Consider the following 17660-nt stretch of genomic DNA (forward strand, 5'->3'; position numbering starts at 1 on the left):
TCAGCCTACATGACCATTCTTGAGGCAAATGATTCTTTTTAACATTATTCATGAATTGTGTATTACAGTGAAACTGGACTACTCTGTCTCCTGCAGTTTCATCTTGCCCTCTTCTACCTCTGTGTCTTTGCCCATGCAGTGCTGCCTCACCTGTGAAGCTACCTTCCCTGATTTTCCATCTTTTGGATGAAAAGCTTTCTCTGTACAAATTTCTGATAGCACATTCCTTGGATGTTGTTTGGTGATGAGTTTGGTTCTCAGCCCTGTGTGAGACTGGCCAATTCACTTAACCTCTCTGAGCTTCAATTTCCTAATCTGTAAGATGAGAATAAAGTTGTTGTGAAGCTGAAGTAAGAAAATATGTAAAATGCTTTGTAAATAAAATATGTTATATGAATGTTAGTTATTTTTATTATTACTACTACTGCACATACTCAGTAATTTATAATTTAGTACCTCATGTACAAGGCCCTATGCAAAATGTTGAAAAATACTTGGAAACCTGTAAGACATTTTCCTCACTGGTATAGATCACAACCCATCCATGCCCTCTCATCCTGTGTAATTTTTATCTCTGACCTTTCAAAAATTGAACTTATACCCAAAGTTCTTGAAGGACTTTTAGGTCTTTTAATATTTTGTGGGTGCCAGTGCTCCCTTGGGCTAGCATTCTATTATCCCTCTTTGTTGCTTTCTAATAAATAATCTGCCCTCCTCCTTTCCTGGTTACCTATTTATTTTTTTCTTTTAATTTATTTTTAGCCTTTATTTTAAAAAAATTTGAATTCTAGATTCCTCCTCTCCCATTGACAAGGCAAGCAATATAATATCAGTTATACATATGAAGTCATGCAAAACATATTTTCATATTAGCCATGTTTACCTATTTCTTTGATAATGCCTTTTACACCACTCTTCCACACAAATGATGTTTGTAGGTTTTGTTGTTGTTTTTGTCATTTTCAGTCATGTCTGATGCTGTGACCCCTTTGAGGGTTTTCTTGACAAAGATGCTGGAGTGGTTTACCATTTCCTTCTCCAGCTTGTGGCATCCTAATTATGCTTGTTTTGTATCTTTCCAATGCCACTTACTTAAATTCAAATTTTTGTTTTTGTTTTTTGGAGGGGGGAAGGCTGGGCAATTGGAGTTAAGTGACTTGCCCAAGGTCACACGGCTAGTAAGTGTTAAGTGTCTGAGGCCGTATTTGAACTCAGGTCCTCTTGACTCTAGGGCCGGTGCTCTATTCACTGTGCCACCTAGCTGCCCCTTAAACTCTAATTTTGATTCCACTGAGATTGTGGTATTCCATGTTTCTTACTCTTATACTAAGGGAGAATATTGATGTTTAAAATATGGTTGTCTTTTTTGTGTATGTGGGAAATAGCTTGTAATCATTGAAAAGCACTATGCAGTTGACTCAAAATAATCCAGATATCTCTTTGCCTCTTAATTCTGGATCCTGATCATTATCCTTTGGTTGTGCCTGTTCAAGAAATAGTTATTGATGAATTAACTTAAAGGCTTTTCCCACTCTAAGTCATACCATCTTTTGGTGCCTTTATCTCTTTGATTTTTTTCAATACATATTGCTAGGTCACACTATTTAAGGATGTATAGTACAATGATAATGAATGGAAGGATTGCTGAATTCTTGTTTTGCTTTTACTATTTTCTTTATCAAGAAGAACTTTGGATTAGAAAAGCCAGAACAAAACTATCTGATAGGGAGATGAAACCAAAGGTAAGTAGGGTGAGAGAAAAACAGCTCCTCCTTGTCCTTGGTAAGTTTCAGTCACCAGACCTAGAAAAACTACATTCCATAGTACTGAAAAAACTAGCAGATATGATTGTTGAACTCACTCAGTGATCTTTTAAAGATGGTAGAGAATGGTAGTGGTAGGTCTGTAGAAGGGCAAACATCCCAATTGAAAAAATATGAGAGAGACAGGCTGGTAGGCTTGACTTTGATTAGGGTTAAAATTCTAGATTGTATTATTAAAGAGATAATGATCACAAAGAGCCTGTATGACTTCATCACGAACAGGTCATGCCAGACTAACCTCAATTCCTTTTTGACAGGGTTTGTTAAACTAGGAGGTCAAAGGAATGCTGAAGTTGTAGTTTACCTAGATTTTAGCAAAGCATTTCATAGAATACCTCAGGCTATTCTTATAGACTAGACTGAGAGACAAGGGTTTGAAAATAGTATTGTTAGATGAAATTCAAGTTAATTGAGTGGCTGAAGGTATAGAGTAATTGCTAATTTCCTGTCAGCTTGGAAGGTCATTTAGTATAATGCTCCAGAAATCTTCCTGGGCATGTGCTATCTCAAATTTTTTATCGATGGGAGACAGTCATAATGGCAGAGTGTCAGAAAGAAGTATATATAGTTTACCCTTCCCTCCCTCCCAACCAGACTTCCTCCATGAAGATTTAGAAAAATCTACTGACTTAATCCAGTGGCTTAAAAAGATAGACTAGACTGATCTAGAAACAGTGGAGATGTGATTTGGCCAGGAGTGCACTGTGTATAGAGCATTATAGCACCCAGGAACTGCTTCAGAGTGAAGTGGGAAGAACCAGGAGAATAATTTATACAATAGCAACAATATTGTAAAGACAAACACCTTTGAAAGACTTAGGGATTCTTATCAACACAATGGCTAACCACAGTTTCAGAGGTGTCCACCTCTCTATAGGAGAGTTAATTCAGGAATTTGCTTTGGTTGTACATATTTTTAAACAGGTTTTGTATTTCTGGCTTTCTCAAATGATTTGAGTAGAGTAGAATGGAGTAGAGGTGGTGGAGGAGAGAATTTGGAACTAAAAATAAAAAATCAAATTAGAAGAAAGAAAATCAAATTTTTTTTTATCAGTGACTTGTCAAAAAAGCCCGGATGGCATATGGAGGAGCAATATTTGCTATGTAGGCTAGCCTAGTTTTTCCTTAAAAGGAATTGAAATTTTCACTGACACTTGAATACATTAAGGTTCTGCCCACTGATAAAGCTCCTGATAGCCTAAATACTGAAACCAGACTAAAATGAGGCAGGAGTATCTCTCCCATAGACTGATCCATTCATTAGCATGGCCAGTACAGAGACAAGAAAGCAAGAAAGTTGCATTCACCTGAAGCAGTGTTTCATCCTTGCTCAATATCTTTTCTATGCTATGGCTAAAGAAACCTCGTTTTGTTAACTGTTGGGTGTTCTGTATGTATCTTGTTTCAGTTTCAATCCTGAAACACCAGTCATGAATCAAGCTGGTCCTACAGCAGCATATTTATTAAAATTGCATAGGACACAGAGCTGGAGGGATAGTTAAACAAATACATCGTGTGAGAGTCAGGATTGAAAAAAAGTTTCAACAAGCTAAAATGTTGGGCAAAATATGATACTAGATACTTGTTGAATTTAAAATGCAGTTTAATCAGAGGAAAGAGTTTATGCTTATTCCTTTCAAGGCTGATCCTTCTAGTTGTCTCCTTTATCCCATCCCTCCTGCTTCCTTTAGATTTCTACTATCATTGTATCAACTGTCCCCTCCCTGATTTTTCAAATTCTCTTTATTGGTTCCTTCTTTGCCAGCATACTTCTTTACAAGCACACTCATTTTTCCCTTTCCTTTAAAAACTTTTTCTTGATTGTAGATGTTTGATCTTTTATCTCTCTTCTCTTTCACAGTCAAATTCTCTGCAGTAAGGGTAAAAAGATGAATCAGATAATCTGAATTCAAAACATGCCTCTTTCACTTATTAGATATGGGAATTTGAGGGCAGGTCATATCATATCTATGGGACCTTAATTTCGTAATCTGTAAAATGTGAGGATTGGACTTGGCGTTTTATAAGGCCCCTTCCAGCTCTAAATCAGTGATCCTATGATCCTAGGAAAAGCTGTTTGCATTCCTTGCCTCCATTTTTTTCATCTACCATTCACTTTTCAACCTCCTTCAAATATCTGTCTTCTGACTTTCCTACTCAAGTTGTATTCTTTCCAAGAATGCCCATGATCTCTTTTTTAAAAAAAAGTTTGTTTACTTTTAGTTTTCACTATTCTTTTCCACAAGATTTTGTGTTCCTGGGGCGGCTAGGTGACACTGTGAATAAAGCACTGGTCCCAGAGTCAGGAGGACCCGAGTTCAAATCTGGTCTCAGACATTTAATACTTACTAGCCATGTGACCTTGGGCAAGTCACTTAACCCCAATTGCTTGGCCTTCCCCCCTCCAAAAAGCAAAAAGATTTTGAGTCCCAAATTTTCTCCTCTTCTCTCCCCTCTCCCTATGTCAAGATGGCATGCATTCTGATTACCCCTTCCCCCAGTCTGCCTTCCTTTCTATCACCTGCTCCCCTTCCACCTTTATCCTCTTCCTTCTTACTTTCTTGTAGTGCAAGATAGATTTCTATACCCCATTGCCTGTATATTTTATTTCCCAGTTTCATGTAAAAAACATTTTTTTTAACATTTGTTTTTAAAACTTAGGAGTTCCAAATTCTCTCCTGTCTTTCCTCCCCACCCACCATCATTGAGAAGGCAAACAATTCAATATAGATTATACATGTGCAGTTAGGCAAAACATTTCCATAATGGTCATGTTGTGAAAGACTGACTATTTCTCTCCACTTGTATCCTGCCCTCCCACTTACTCTGTTTTCTTCTTTTACCCAGTGTTTGCTTCTGATTACCCCCTCTCCCAGTCTGCCCTCCCTTCTATCATCCCTCCCCCCACCACCTCCCCTGCCTTATCCCCTCCCCTCCTACTTTCCTGTAGGGTAAGATACCCAATTGAGTGTGTATGTTATTCCCTTCTTGAGCCAAATCTGATGAGAGTAAAGTTCATTCATTCCTTCTCACCTCCCCCCTCTTATGCTCCATTGTGAAACCTTTTTCTTGCCTCTTTTATGAGATAATTTACCCAATTCTGTCTCTCCCTTTCTCCTCCCAATATATTCCTCTCTCACCCCTTAATTTTATTTTTTAGATATCATCCCTTCATATTCAGCTTACCCTATGCCATCTGTCTGTCTTTCTGTCTGTCCGTCCATCCATCCATCCATCCATCCATCCATCCATCTACCTACCTATCTCTCCCAGCTACTCTAATACTGAGTAAGGTATCATGATTTACAAATATTGTCTTTCCATATACAAACAGTTCAACTTTAATAAGTCTGTTATGATTTCTTTTGGGAAATCAGATGACCATTGCTTGACCCTACTAAACTCATAAACAACAAAAGTTGTATGGAGGGGGGCAGTTAAGTGGCGCAGTGAATAGAGCACTAGCCCTGGAGTCAGGAGGAACAGAGTTCAAATCTGGCCTCAGACACTTAATACTTACTAGCCATGTGACTTTGGGCAAGTCATCTAACCCCAATTGCCCTTCCTTCCCCCTCCAAAAAGCAAAAAAAAAAAAAATGTATGTCCCATAGCAGCATTCAATTCTTCTTTCCTTGTTACGTTTTCATGCTTCTCTTGATTCTTATATTTGAAAATCAAATTTCCTTTTCACCTCTGGTCTTTTTGTCAAGGATGCTTGAAAGTCCTCTTTTTCATTGAACATCTTTTTTTCCTCCTGAAGTATTATATTCAGTTTTGCTGGTTAGGTGATTCTTGGTTTTAATCCTTTGTTCTTTGACTTCCTGAATATCACATTCCAAGCTCTTTGATTCCTTAATGTAGAAGCTGCTGGATCTTGTGTTATCCTGATTGTATTTCCACAGTAATTTCTTTCTGGCAGCTTGCAATATTTTCTCCTTGACCTGGGAACCCTGGAATTTGGCTACAATATTCCTAGGAGTTTTCCTTTTGGGATCTCTTTCAAGAGGCAATCGGTGGATTCTTTTAATTGCTGTTTTACCCTCTAGTTCTATAGTATCAGGTGGTTTTCCTTGATAATTTCTTGAAGATGTTGTCTAGGCTTTTTTCCTGATCATGGCTTTTAGGTAGTCCAGTAATTTTTAAACTATTTCTCTTGAATCTATTTTCCAGGTTAGAGTTTTTTTTCAGTGAGATATTTCACATTGTCATCTATTTTTTCGTTCTTTTGGTTCTGTTTTATAATTTCTTGATGTCTTATAAAGTCATTAGCTTCCATTCATTCCAGTCTAATTTTGAAGGAATTGAGCTTTTGGACCTCCTTTTTCATTTGTCCAATTCTATTCTTTTTTTTTTTTTTTTGGAGGGGGGGAAGGCAGGGCAATTGGTGTTAAGTGACTTGCCCAAGGTAACACAGCTAGTAAGTGTTAAGTGTCTGAGGTCAGATTTGAACTCAGGTCCTCCTGACTCCAGGGCTGGTGCTCTATTCATTGTACCCCCTAGCTGCCCCCTATAATCTATCCACTGGACCATTAAGTAGCCCCTCGATTCTACTTTTTAAGGTATTCTTCTCCTCATTGGTTTGTTGGACCTCTTTTGCCATTTGGGTTAATCTCTTTTTTGAGGTGTTATTTTCTTTAGTATTTTTGTGGGTCTCCTTTAGCAAACTGTTGAGTCGTTTTTCATGATTTTCTTGCATCACTCTCATTTCTCTTCCCAGTTTTTCCTCTACTTCTCTTACTGGATTTTCAAAATCTTTTTTGAGCACTTCCATGGTCTGTGATTAATTCATATTTTTCTTGGAGGTTTTTGATACAGGAGCTTTGACTTTGTTTTCTTCTTCTGGTTGGATGTTTTGATCTTCTTTGTCACCAAAGTAACATTCTGTAGTCTTGACTTTTTTTCGTGCTGTTTCTCATCTTCTCAGCCAGATACTTGACTTTCTAACTCTTTGTTAGGGTAGGACTCTGCTTCTAGTGGGGGGTGGTATGCTGTCCCAGGCTTCAGAGGTTTTGTATCAGCCACACAGTCCCCTACTGTCTGTGGACACAGAGCTCCAGAAGCAGCTGCTACTACTGTTGCTGCCACTACTGCTGCCACCACCACCTTTGCTAGCCCCTGGGCTAGGGTTGGACCCCAGTCAGACCAGACTACTCATTTCACCCAGGTCCCACAGAGTTTTCCCACTGACTTTCTTTGCTGTCTTTGGTGTTTGTGAATTGAGAGCTGCAACGGCTGCCAGTGATTCAATCCCCTGAGGCCTGCTCCAGCTCTGTCTGTGCTGGCAAGGCCTACACCAAACAGTGCTCTGCTCACAGCCAGGTGCGATATAACCTTTTTGTTGACCTTCCAGGCTATCCTGGTCTGGAGATGTGTTTCATTCTGTCATTTTGTGTGTTCTGCAGCTCTAGAATTTATTTAGAGTCATTTTTTACAGGTATTTGGAGTGCTTTGGGGGAGAGCTCAAGCAGGTCCCTGCTTTTGCTGTGACATCTTGGTTATGCTTCTCCCCCACCCCCCAATTGCTTAATTGCTAAGTATAATAATTTTTTCTCAGTCCTCCTCTTTCTTGACCTCTATGCTACATTTTGTACTTTACTGTTGACCATGTCTTCTTTCTGAATATTCTCTCCTTTATTGATTTTTATAACACTGTTTTTATCTGATATTCTTTTTTATCTAATTGTTCTTTTGCAGAATTGTCATGATCCATGACCTACCCTCTATTTTGAATGTACCTCAAGGCTCCGTCCTTAGCTGTCTTACCATCTTGCTCTACAATTTCACTTTTATTTTTCTAGCTCCCATGGGTTCAACTCTCATCTTTATCCTGATGATTCCCAAATATACATGTTTAACTCTCATCTCTCTATTATGTTCTACATCACCAGCTGCCTGCTGTGCCTCTGCACTTGCATGCTCCATTATAATTTCAAATTCAGCATGTCTGAAGCAGAATTCATCATCCTTCCATCCTAACTTTCCCATTTCTTTTGAGGACACTACCATCTTTGTAGTATCTCAAGTTTATATTTTATCCTTTACTCTAAAAGTTCTTCACTGTCTCTCTGTCCCTAACCTCACCAGCTCCATGTTTAGTCAGTTACCAAGTCTTGGCAATTCTCACTTCACAAGATTTCTTTTCTCTATTAATACCACAGCCATCCTACTTCAGACTTATCACTTCTCTCCTAACCCATAGCAATAGCCTCCTGATTGTTGGTTGTTTCTCTGTCAACTCTATCCTATAATCTACATAGCTGCCAAATTTTATTCTGGAAATACTGGTCTGATCATGTCACTTTTTTTTCTCCAAAGTCTTCTTTGGTTTTCTATGTTGTCTGTTGAATAAAATTCTCATTGGCATTTAAAATCCATCAAAATCTGACCCTAATCCATCTTCCCAGATTAATTTCACCTTTCCTCCCTCTTTTTTTACACTAAGTTCCAGCCAATCTGCTCTGCAGGCTACTTTTTACATCTCTGCTTCTGTGCCTTTGTGTAGGCTGGCCTCATACCTGGAACTTTCTTCCTCTTCACATTTGTCTTTTGGAATCCTTTCAAGTCCTTTCAAGCCTCAGTTCAACTGTCACCTCCTACAAGATACTTTTCCCTCCTCCCAAATTACTTTTTTGTCTTTGAATACCTAGCACCTGACATAGTGCCTGGTATTTAGAGTAGTTACTTAATAAATGCTTGTTGATTTCAATTGAAAGGCCTACACTTGACTTAATGCAATTCTTCTAAGGGAGATCTAGGATTTGTGTGACTACTAGATTGGTATGAGTTAGCTGTATGATATGGTAGTCTGAAAAGCTAATGAGATACAGCTGCCTTAAAGGAGAACTAGAGAGGTCATAGCACCATTGTACCCTGCCTGACCAGGCCACATCTATAGTATCATGTTTAGTTCTGGGAGCTACATTTTAAGAATATTGTTAAACAAGAGAGTCACATCTGGTAGGATTTTGAAGGGCATCAAAGTCATGCCATTTGCAATTCCAGTGAAGAAACTGGGGATGTTTAGATTGGAGAATAGAATAGTTAGGGGAGCAATGGTGATAGCTGTGTTAAAATATTTGAAGGTCTGTCATCTAGAGGAGGGGTTAGGCTTATTCTGTTTGGCTCTAGAGGACAGAGCTAGGAGCCATGAATTAAAGATGTAAAAGCAGATTTTGGTTGTATTTTAGGGGAAAACTTCATAACTTTTAGAGCTATACAAAAGTGGAATATTCTGATTTGGGAGGTAATGGGTACTCCCTATCAGTAGAGGTCTTTAAGCAAAGTCTGAACCATCACTTGTCAGTTTTGTTATTGAAGGGATTCTTACTCAGTAATAGATTGAACTGGATGACCTCTGAGAGCCTTTCCAAATGTAAGATACAGTGAATTATTAAAGTAATAAATATATTTATTTACATAAATATATTTGTATATATTATTATATTTACATTTTTCTTGATATTTATATATAAATAGAATTTACACATAAATTTGTGTATTTACATATCAATTATTAAATATAAGATATTAAAGTATTAAAATAAACAGAACAAGATCTCATATACTTTTCAGTCAGTTATAACTGTATAAATGTATTCTGTTTGGAGGGACCAATTTCTTTTATAAATTCCTGATTCCCTTCTCATAGTTTTTCTGAGGATATATTCAGTATATGCATAGATTACATACTTACAGGTTTAAAGCTGAGTCCAGAAGACTTCCTGACTAGATTCCATTATTGCTTTTCTGGGTAACTTTCCTCTTCCAGTACAGCCAGAACAGAAGGATTTCTTCTCCCTTAGGATTCAGAGCCTTCTCCTTTTAATATCTCCTTTCATACCTTTCTCCTATAATGTTCATTTTATCACAGCACAGATAGTCTGTAGTTTTAAAGTTCATAAATTATCTTATTAATGTGTTGGGGAATATTGGGATATGGATTGTATACCAAATAGCTGAATCCTAAGGAAGTATTCTTTCCCCCTCTAATAAGTCTGAATTGACTTAAAAACTTATTTATTACCTCTCTTATTACCCCTTCCTATTTCACTCAGTACAATTCAGCAAACATTTATTAAGCATCTACCTTATAATGCTAATGATACCACCAGTAAGTGACAATGATGACTTTTCTATAGCACCTTGAGGTTAGAAAGTGCTTCCCTCACAACAGCCCCATGACAGAGCACTTGGTAATATTTTTCTACCTATTTTACAGCTGAATCAATCGGGTGACTTACCTATTAACACACATTAGAATCCGGGTCAGTGCTTTTTCAGCTATATCACATTGCATTTATGATAAAGACAGTTTTAAATTTTTCCTTCTTAAAAAAAGAAATTCGGGTAACAATCATAATACCAGAGGATTCAGGAAATATCTATTTCAGTCTCTACAAGTTCTATTTGATATAAAATTATTTTGGCTTCAAATAAGAAAAATGTAATTATTTTAAATGGCTCTCAGAATCTAAAATGCAAATAAAATATTTATGTGAAAAAATAAGAGCACCTTTTTATGAAACTAAGATACTCTTCCTACTTTAAGATATTTTTTACTCCTAAGAGCAACAAGAATTAACAAGTCTTTTGTTAGTAAAGGAAGACTGACATTTTGTCTTAAATCTTCCCTGGGGCATTGTTATTTTTCTAGAGACCAAAATGTCTTCCAGCCAAATATGTGACATTTCAAATATTTTAAGGCTACATTGCATTTTTTATGTTGCTCATTAGTGACATGAGTTCATTTTTGGGGAGGAAGGGCCAAATGAGGAACTTGGTAGGAACAGATTTGGAAACAGAGTATACAGGATACATATGCTATTAAAGCTCTTTTTTTGGGGGGATGTATTATATATATATCTTAGAGATGTACGCTAGGTAAGATCTTCCAGCTCACAGATCCACAAATTGCATAATTTATAGAAAAATTCCAGAAATTAAGTAGTAGCAATATTTTACTATAGCACACATCTGTAAATATTGGGCCAGCCTTTTCTTTGTGTAAATTGGCCTTTTTCTTTTCTGTATTTAATTATGGAGATTCATGTTATTGAAATCGAAGAACATGCAAGTTTGGAGCTGTTGAGTCCTGAATTTTTATCTGAGCTGAGAAAGGAAAGGTCAAATAAACGACAGAATAACCTTAAAACTAAATTTGGGATTAGTTTAGGTAATGGGAGGAAAAACCAGTTTCAAAGTAGTGTAAGCAAATAAACCATCTGATTACTAACTTAATAGAAGAAGAAAATGTAAACATACACATGTTTATTTAAAGGTTGAAAACAACCGTTGTAAATGTAAATGTGATTGTAATATAATATAATAATAATAAATGTAAATTCTCTAATAAAAAGAAAGAATGGAATAATAGATTTTTAAAAAATCTCTATATCTAAGAAACACATCTAAAACATTGTTGCTGCAAGCACCCCAAGCGCGTCCTCAGGGTTTGCTGCCCATACAGGTTCCTGGATCTGCCCTGACAAAGGAAAGCAACTCAAAATGGGTTAACAAGCCCACTTCAATCAGTCAGACACATATCGTTCACCTTGTTCAGGAGAAAAGGTCAGCACCCCGTACAGGCACAATTATCAAGACAGAAACATCAAGTAGACAGATTTCCAAACTGTCCAACCATTACATCCATACCCAGTCAACATCTGGGTTTTTCAAAGGGGGGGGGGACTCTGGACAACGGCTTTTCAGAATACAGATCAAATCACAGAACTTCTCAAAGTGAGCCCCCAAAACAAAGCTACACATCAGGGCTTATATAGCCATCTCCTGGCTCAGAGAATGTAACAACTTTATTGACTCACTGGCCAATCAAGAAGTATCTACTGAAAAACAAGCCTCCCACCCCAGGCTACAGGTGCACTTTGGCTTGGGGCAGGGAAGATCTTCCAAATTTGCATTCCCATTACAAACATACAGAGTGAAAATTCTAGAATAGATCTAAGGACATAGTTGGTGAACACCTGTAAAGGGAAGGAAGTGGTTATTACAGAGAATGGCCCTGGCTTCACCAAGAACAGAGTACTCCCAATCAGCCTAATTCATTTTCTTTATTGTCTTCTCTCTTCCTCGCTTTCTGTCTCTCTTCTCCTTTTCCCCCCTTCTCTCCTCTCCTTTCTTTTTTTTTTTTTTTCCTAAACTGAATCATTCACCTTGTACTTTAAGGTCTTCAAAGTGCTTTACGTATTTTATTTCATTTGACCCTCACAGAATTTTCCCCATTTTTGTAGGTGAAAAAATTTAAGCTGACACAAGTGATTTGCCTAGGGAGTCATACAGGTAGAAAGTTTCAGAGGAGGGATTCTAACTCAGGTCTTCCTGACTCCAAGTCTGTCAATTGTGCCACTTAAACCTAATAGACAAGGAGAATGTTATTAACATAATTTTTGGAGATTTTAGCAAAGCTTTTGATAAAATATCTCTCACTTTTGTGGAGAAGATGGAGAATTGTAGACTAGCTCATAGAATATGATGATTTAGAACTAGTATTGATGTACACTAAGAGTAGGTGTTAAGGTTTAGTCTTCATGTGGCAAGAGATCTCTGATGTGAGTATCCCAGGAAGCTGTGCTTGACTCTCTGTTTAACAGTTTTTATCAGTGACTTGGACAGAGATTCTTCAAATTTGTAGATGACACTAAGCTGGGAAGAATAGTTAATGCAATGGATGATGGTCAGGATCAGAAAGGATCTTGATAGGTTTAAGAGCATGAGGCTGAATTTAATAAGATGAAATTCTTTTTAAAATTTTTTTGCTTTTTGGAGGGCAATTGGGGTTAAGTGACTTGCCCAAGGTCACATGGCTAGTTTTTTTTTGGGTGTGTGTGTGTGTGTGTGTGTGTGTATTAAGTGTCCAAGGCCGGATTTGAACTCAGGTCCTCCTGATTCCAGGGCTGGTGCTCTATTCACTGTGCCACCTAGCCGCTCCCAATAAGATGAAATTCAGTAAAGGAATATAAAAATTAATGAATAAGTATAAGATGGTGGAAGAATGGATAGACAGCATTATTTTTAAGACAGCAATATTCTGAAAAACATTGGGGGTTTTAGTGAACTACAAGTATAATATGAGTCAGTCATATAACTTTCCAACCAGAAAAGCTAATACAGTGTTGGGTTACATTAAGACAGGCAGAGCTTCCAGGGATAGGGAGGTGATAGTCCCATTGTATTACATTCTGTACACCACTATTCATGAAGAACATTAATAAACTGGATAGTGTTCCACAGAGGACAGACAGGTTAATGAAGGGCCTTGAGTCTATGTCTTATGAAGATCAATTGAACCTAAAGAAAAGAAGACTTTGGGGGAAATGTAGTAGTTGGAATCAGGTGCTTGAAGAGCTTTTGTGTGGATGTGGAGCTAGACTTGCTCTGCTTGGCCCTAGAGTGCAGAACCAGGAACAATGAGGCCAAGTTGGAGTGAGGCAAATTCAGGCTTGATGGCAAACTTCTGAACAGTTAGAACTATTGAAAAATGAAGTGGATTGCTTTGAGAGATAGTGGGTTCCCTCTTCCCCTTGGAGGTCTTCAGGTAAAGAGTGAATGACCAGTTGTTGGGTATGTGATATAGTAGGATTTCCTTGCATGTCCAGATTGGACTAGATGTCTGCTGAGGAGGCCCCTACAAACTCTCGAATTTTGTGAATTCTGTGAAAATGAAGGAATATAACCAAATCTCTTTCCAGTGACTCTTAAGGCATGATTTGCGATTGTAATGTCAGATTACACAATAATAAAAACATGATAATATCAAACAAAACTAAATTTGCACAAAGGATCTATAGACAACAAAAAATGACAATATTGAATGTATATGTTCCAAAAGACTAGAAAATAAATGACATAGTGCCTAAGTTCTTAAAAGAAAAGAAAAAATTATCAGTGCTTGGCACATAATGGACACAATAAATATTGATTGATTGAAAAATCTAGGAAAATTACAAAAAGATATTGATAGTAACACAGAAATAGTAGGAGACATTAATATGCCTCTTAAGAACCCAACAGAGGGGGCGGCCAGGTAGCACAGCGAGTAAGAGCACTGGCTCCAGTGTCGGGATGACCTGGGGATCAAATCTAGGCTCAGATACTCAGCACCATACCCAGAAATAACTGGCCGTGTAACCTTGAGCAAGTTACTTAACCCCAATTGCTTTAAAAAAAAAAACCCAACAGAAAAGTAAATAAGGAAAATATGGAGAGGAATAAATTATTGAAAAAACTAGATTTGACTGCCCTGTATCAATTTCTGAATGGGAATATTAGCAATATACATTTCTTAGCATTTGATCATACATTTACAAAAACAGTTCATGTGTTAGAGCATAAAGTCATCATAAATAAATACAAAGAAGGCTTAAAAATAAATATTCTTTAACAACTATAATGTTTATAAAAGTAGTAACAAATCAAGGAAATATAAATATGCTGAATTATGAGAACAAATCACAGAAGCAATAATTGAGTATGTTATAGATAATGATGGCAATATCAAAATCAGCTGTCTGAGGAACATTTATATTTCAGTAACATGTTATTAGCAAAATACAAATAGAGAATGAAGTGAGCATGCAATTAGGTTAGAAAATAATTCAGCAGCTCTAAAACAAGTACCAAAGTAGACGTCTTAAAAGAGAAGTAGAGAAGTATGAAGTATAGAACTCAATGCTTAAGAGCTGATGTTTTGAGAAGACTAACAAAATTGACACACCAGTTATTAAGCTGATCAACAAAAGACATAAATCAAATTACAAAAAAATGACACAAAATGAATTCACAACCAAGAGGAAAAAGAAGAAAATGATCAGGAACTACCATATACAGTTACACGCCAGCAAAACTGAATATTCAAAAGAAATTGATGGATGCTTAAATATAAAATACCCAAACTAATAAAACAAAGAGAGCTCTTAACCAAATCTCAGGGAGAAAAAAATCAAACATAGAATTATAGAAAAATAAGATTAGTAGAGACCCCTAGGTCATAGGGTAATAGACTTTACAGCAGGAAGGACTTTAGTTCACCCTCTTATTTTACAGATGAAGAAACAGGTGCAGAATTGGTCAGGTGGCTGCCTTAAGGTCCCCTAGCTACAGGAACTAACAGATGTGGAGTTTGAACCCATGTCCTCTGACTTGACATCAAATCCAGCACACTTTCTACTGTGTCTAGCCATCTTCTTGTTTAGTATTTGTTGTTGGTGAGTCATTTCTCAATCTCGACTGACGCTTTGTGACCCCATTGTTGAGTATAGTTGTTCATAATTAAAACACAGCACATTTCAAACCAGCTTTCATTTGTCCTCAGAAAAATACAATTCAGTCCTATTCAAATTTAGTGTAATTTCAGATCATGTGGGTTAATGTTGTTCTTCATTTAAGATAGGTTTTCACCAGTCATTTTTTGACTAAATCAGCCAAGTGGTATTAAAGCGATATCTGAATGAAAGAATTGAGTTAATAAACTCTATTTTCTCAGTTCTTATAACCTTATTCCCATTATTCATTGTATCAAATGTGAAACATAAACATTATGCTTAAGTTTCATTTAAAGAATTTTTCTCACTCATCTGTGTGGTGTTCCTAAGTCAATTCTTTTTTTTTTTTGTGGGATGGGTTTGGGAAGGTGGGGTGGCAGGGAGGGGGGCTGAGACTTGCACAGGGTCAGGCCCTCCTGACTCCATATTTGGCTTCTTGAAGGAAATAAAAATGTAATTACTGAATTTTGTATTCTTAAACCAGTGCTATTTAACATGTAGTTACAGTAAGAGTAAGCTGAAAGACAGATCAGCAGCATCTTTCTGGTATGCAAAACTTAATATGTTTGTATATTTTTCAAATATTCATTCTTTGAAATTCTTCTTTCAAATAGCTTCTTGTTAATTTCAGTTTGGGATTTAGTAGTATAAGCTGCTACCATGTTAATATGGACTAGAACTTGGAAAACTTTAATAGTTGCAAATTTGTAGATTTAGCTTTGCCAAATTATTACTTCTATGAATGTTGGAAGGCAGTCTTTGTATCTGATTTTTCTTGACAGATTGACTCTAAATAGAAAAAAAAAACCAGCACAGCAGGAGTTAAAATTTGAACAGAAGCTACTCATTGTTCTATAACCTTCTTAACTTTTTTTCTCTTTGCAGGAAATGACCTAAAGGCCTTACAAATACATTTGTTCTTGCCTCAGACTTTACAATTAAGCATAAACTCAATCTGGAAACAACACTTACTAATGTTACAAAGGAAACAACTACCTCAGAAAACAGAAGGAAAGGAAGAGGCAGATTGGCAACTTGAAATAACAAACACTCCAGTTTTTAATAACTTGACTTACAAAAAAAGAAGACATTTTATTTTTTTTTTCCTACAGCATTAAGAAGAAACACTACAGGTAAATGGATTTGGCAGACAGGCTCTGTCAAAAATAATGCAGAGATTTGATCTGTCAAAAGGACTTAGTTTAAAATAAAAATTCTCTGCACTGCTTTTATAGTCGCTGTTGATCAGTGTATGGGTTTTTTTTTTGTTTTTTTGTTTTACTTTTCTGATATATTAATGGAAAATATTAAGATACTGCATTTAAAAAATTAAGGCTATTTTCTGCCAGTATAAAAAGTATGAGGTATCAAAATATTCTGGCAAAATAATTATAAGTAAAATATTTTCTCTTTTTGGCAATTGCATCTTCTTATGGAAAGAATAGAATACTAAACAGGAAAGACTTTCAGTTTTCACTTTTGTGAATTGTACCTGCAGCAGGGCTGCACTGGAAACACTGACACTGCAAAGCTGCCACTCTCCTTATTCCTGAGACATACTGTGGAGGTGCCTGCCTATTGGAAATGCCTTTTATGGAACTTTTGTTTGCAGTCCTCTACTATTGTTATACATAACCACAATTCTCAAGGAAGAGAATTGGAAAGCTGACTAATTCAAGGACTTTTGGACAATTTCTTACTTATGTATTGTTGTAGTGCCCAGGAAAGTAAAATGGACTACAAGCGGCGCTTTTTGCTTGGCGGGTCCAAGCAGAAAGTGCAGCAACACCAGCAGTATCCAATGCCTGAGCTAGGCAGGACCCTGAGTGCCCCCCTGGCATCAGCTGCCTCAACATCTCCTTTGGTCTCTGCAGCTGCTGCAAATAGCTGCAACCATGCTGTAGCCCACACTAGTCCAATTGCAGACATCCAGCAGGGAATCTCCAAATATCTGGATGCACTCAATGTGTTTTGCCGTGCAAGCACTTTTCTTACAGACCTTTTCAGCAGTGTATTTAGGAACTCTCCCTATTCAAAGGCAGCTATGCAACTGAAGGATGTGCAGGAACATGTCATGGAAGCAGCCAGTAGACTGACAGCAGCTATAAAACCTGAAATAGCAAAAATGCTGATGGAATTGAGCTCCGGAGCGGCTAACTTTAAAGATCAAAAGGAATTCAGTCTCCAGGATATTGAGGTAGAGTACCGTACTTTTATGTGCTACATTAATAGTTAAATTTATTTGGTAAGACTAATTATAAAGTAAATGAATACTTGTGTTTTGCTAAATAAACATTCTCTGCTTTGCTAGATCAATTTAATGGTCTTTATAAATTTTTTTATATTATGAAGTGCTGTCTTAGTATGTTGATTCTTGAAAGATTATTAGGTTTCAGGTTAAGTGCAAGATGTATGCCTACTAGGTGAATGTTTTTATTTTGAATTGAGTATATTGGTAAAGGTTTAAAAAGTTATAATTGTTCTATAATGTTACAGTTAACCTTATCAATTTCTGAAAGAAAACTTATTTACCTCAGTTTATTTGCATTCTGAGAGGTGT

General features: G+C 36.8%; 1 protein-coding gene across 7 annotated transcripts in view; it reads left to right on the forward strand.

Moving 5' to 3' along the window:
• GARRE1 (granule associated Rac and RHOG effector 1) overlaps window positions 1-17660 on the forward strand; it is a 144603-nt gene that overhangs the window by 34734 nt on the left and 92209 nt on the right. For 6 of the 7 annotated variants that reach the window (XM_069082655.1, XM_069082652.1, XM_069082654.1 and 3 more), the window contains one exon: window positions 15986-17297. In XM_069082655.1, coding sequence (XP_068938756.1) covers window positions 16803-17297 — 495 coding nt within the window. In that variant the 5' untranslated portion in view covers window positions 15986-16802. Of the gene's footprint in view, window positions 1-14882; window positions 15044-15985; window positions 17298-17660 lie in introns of all 7 variants that reach the window. The other variant, XM_069082653.1, reaches the window with a different exon arrangement.

Source organism: Petaurus breviceps, unplaced genomic scaffold (genome assembly GCF_028583685.1).
Source record: "Petaurus breviceps papuanus isolate PSGF00001 unplaced genomic scaffold, PetGlider_PUasm1.0 171, whole genome shotgun sequence".
NCBI lineage: Eukaryota > Metazoa > Chordata > Mammalia > Diprotodontia > Petauridae > Petaurus > Petaurus breviceps.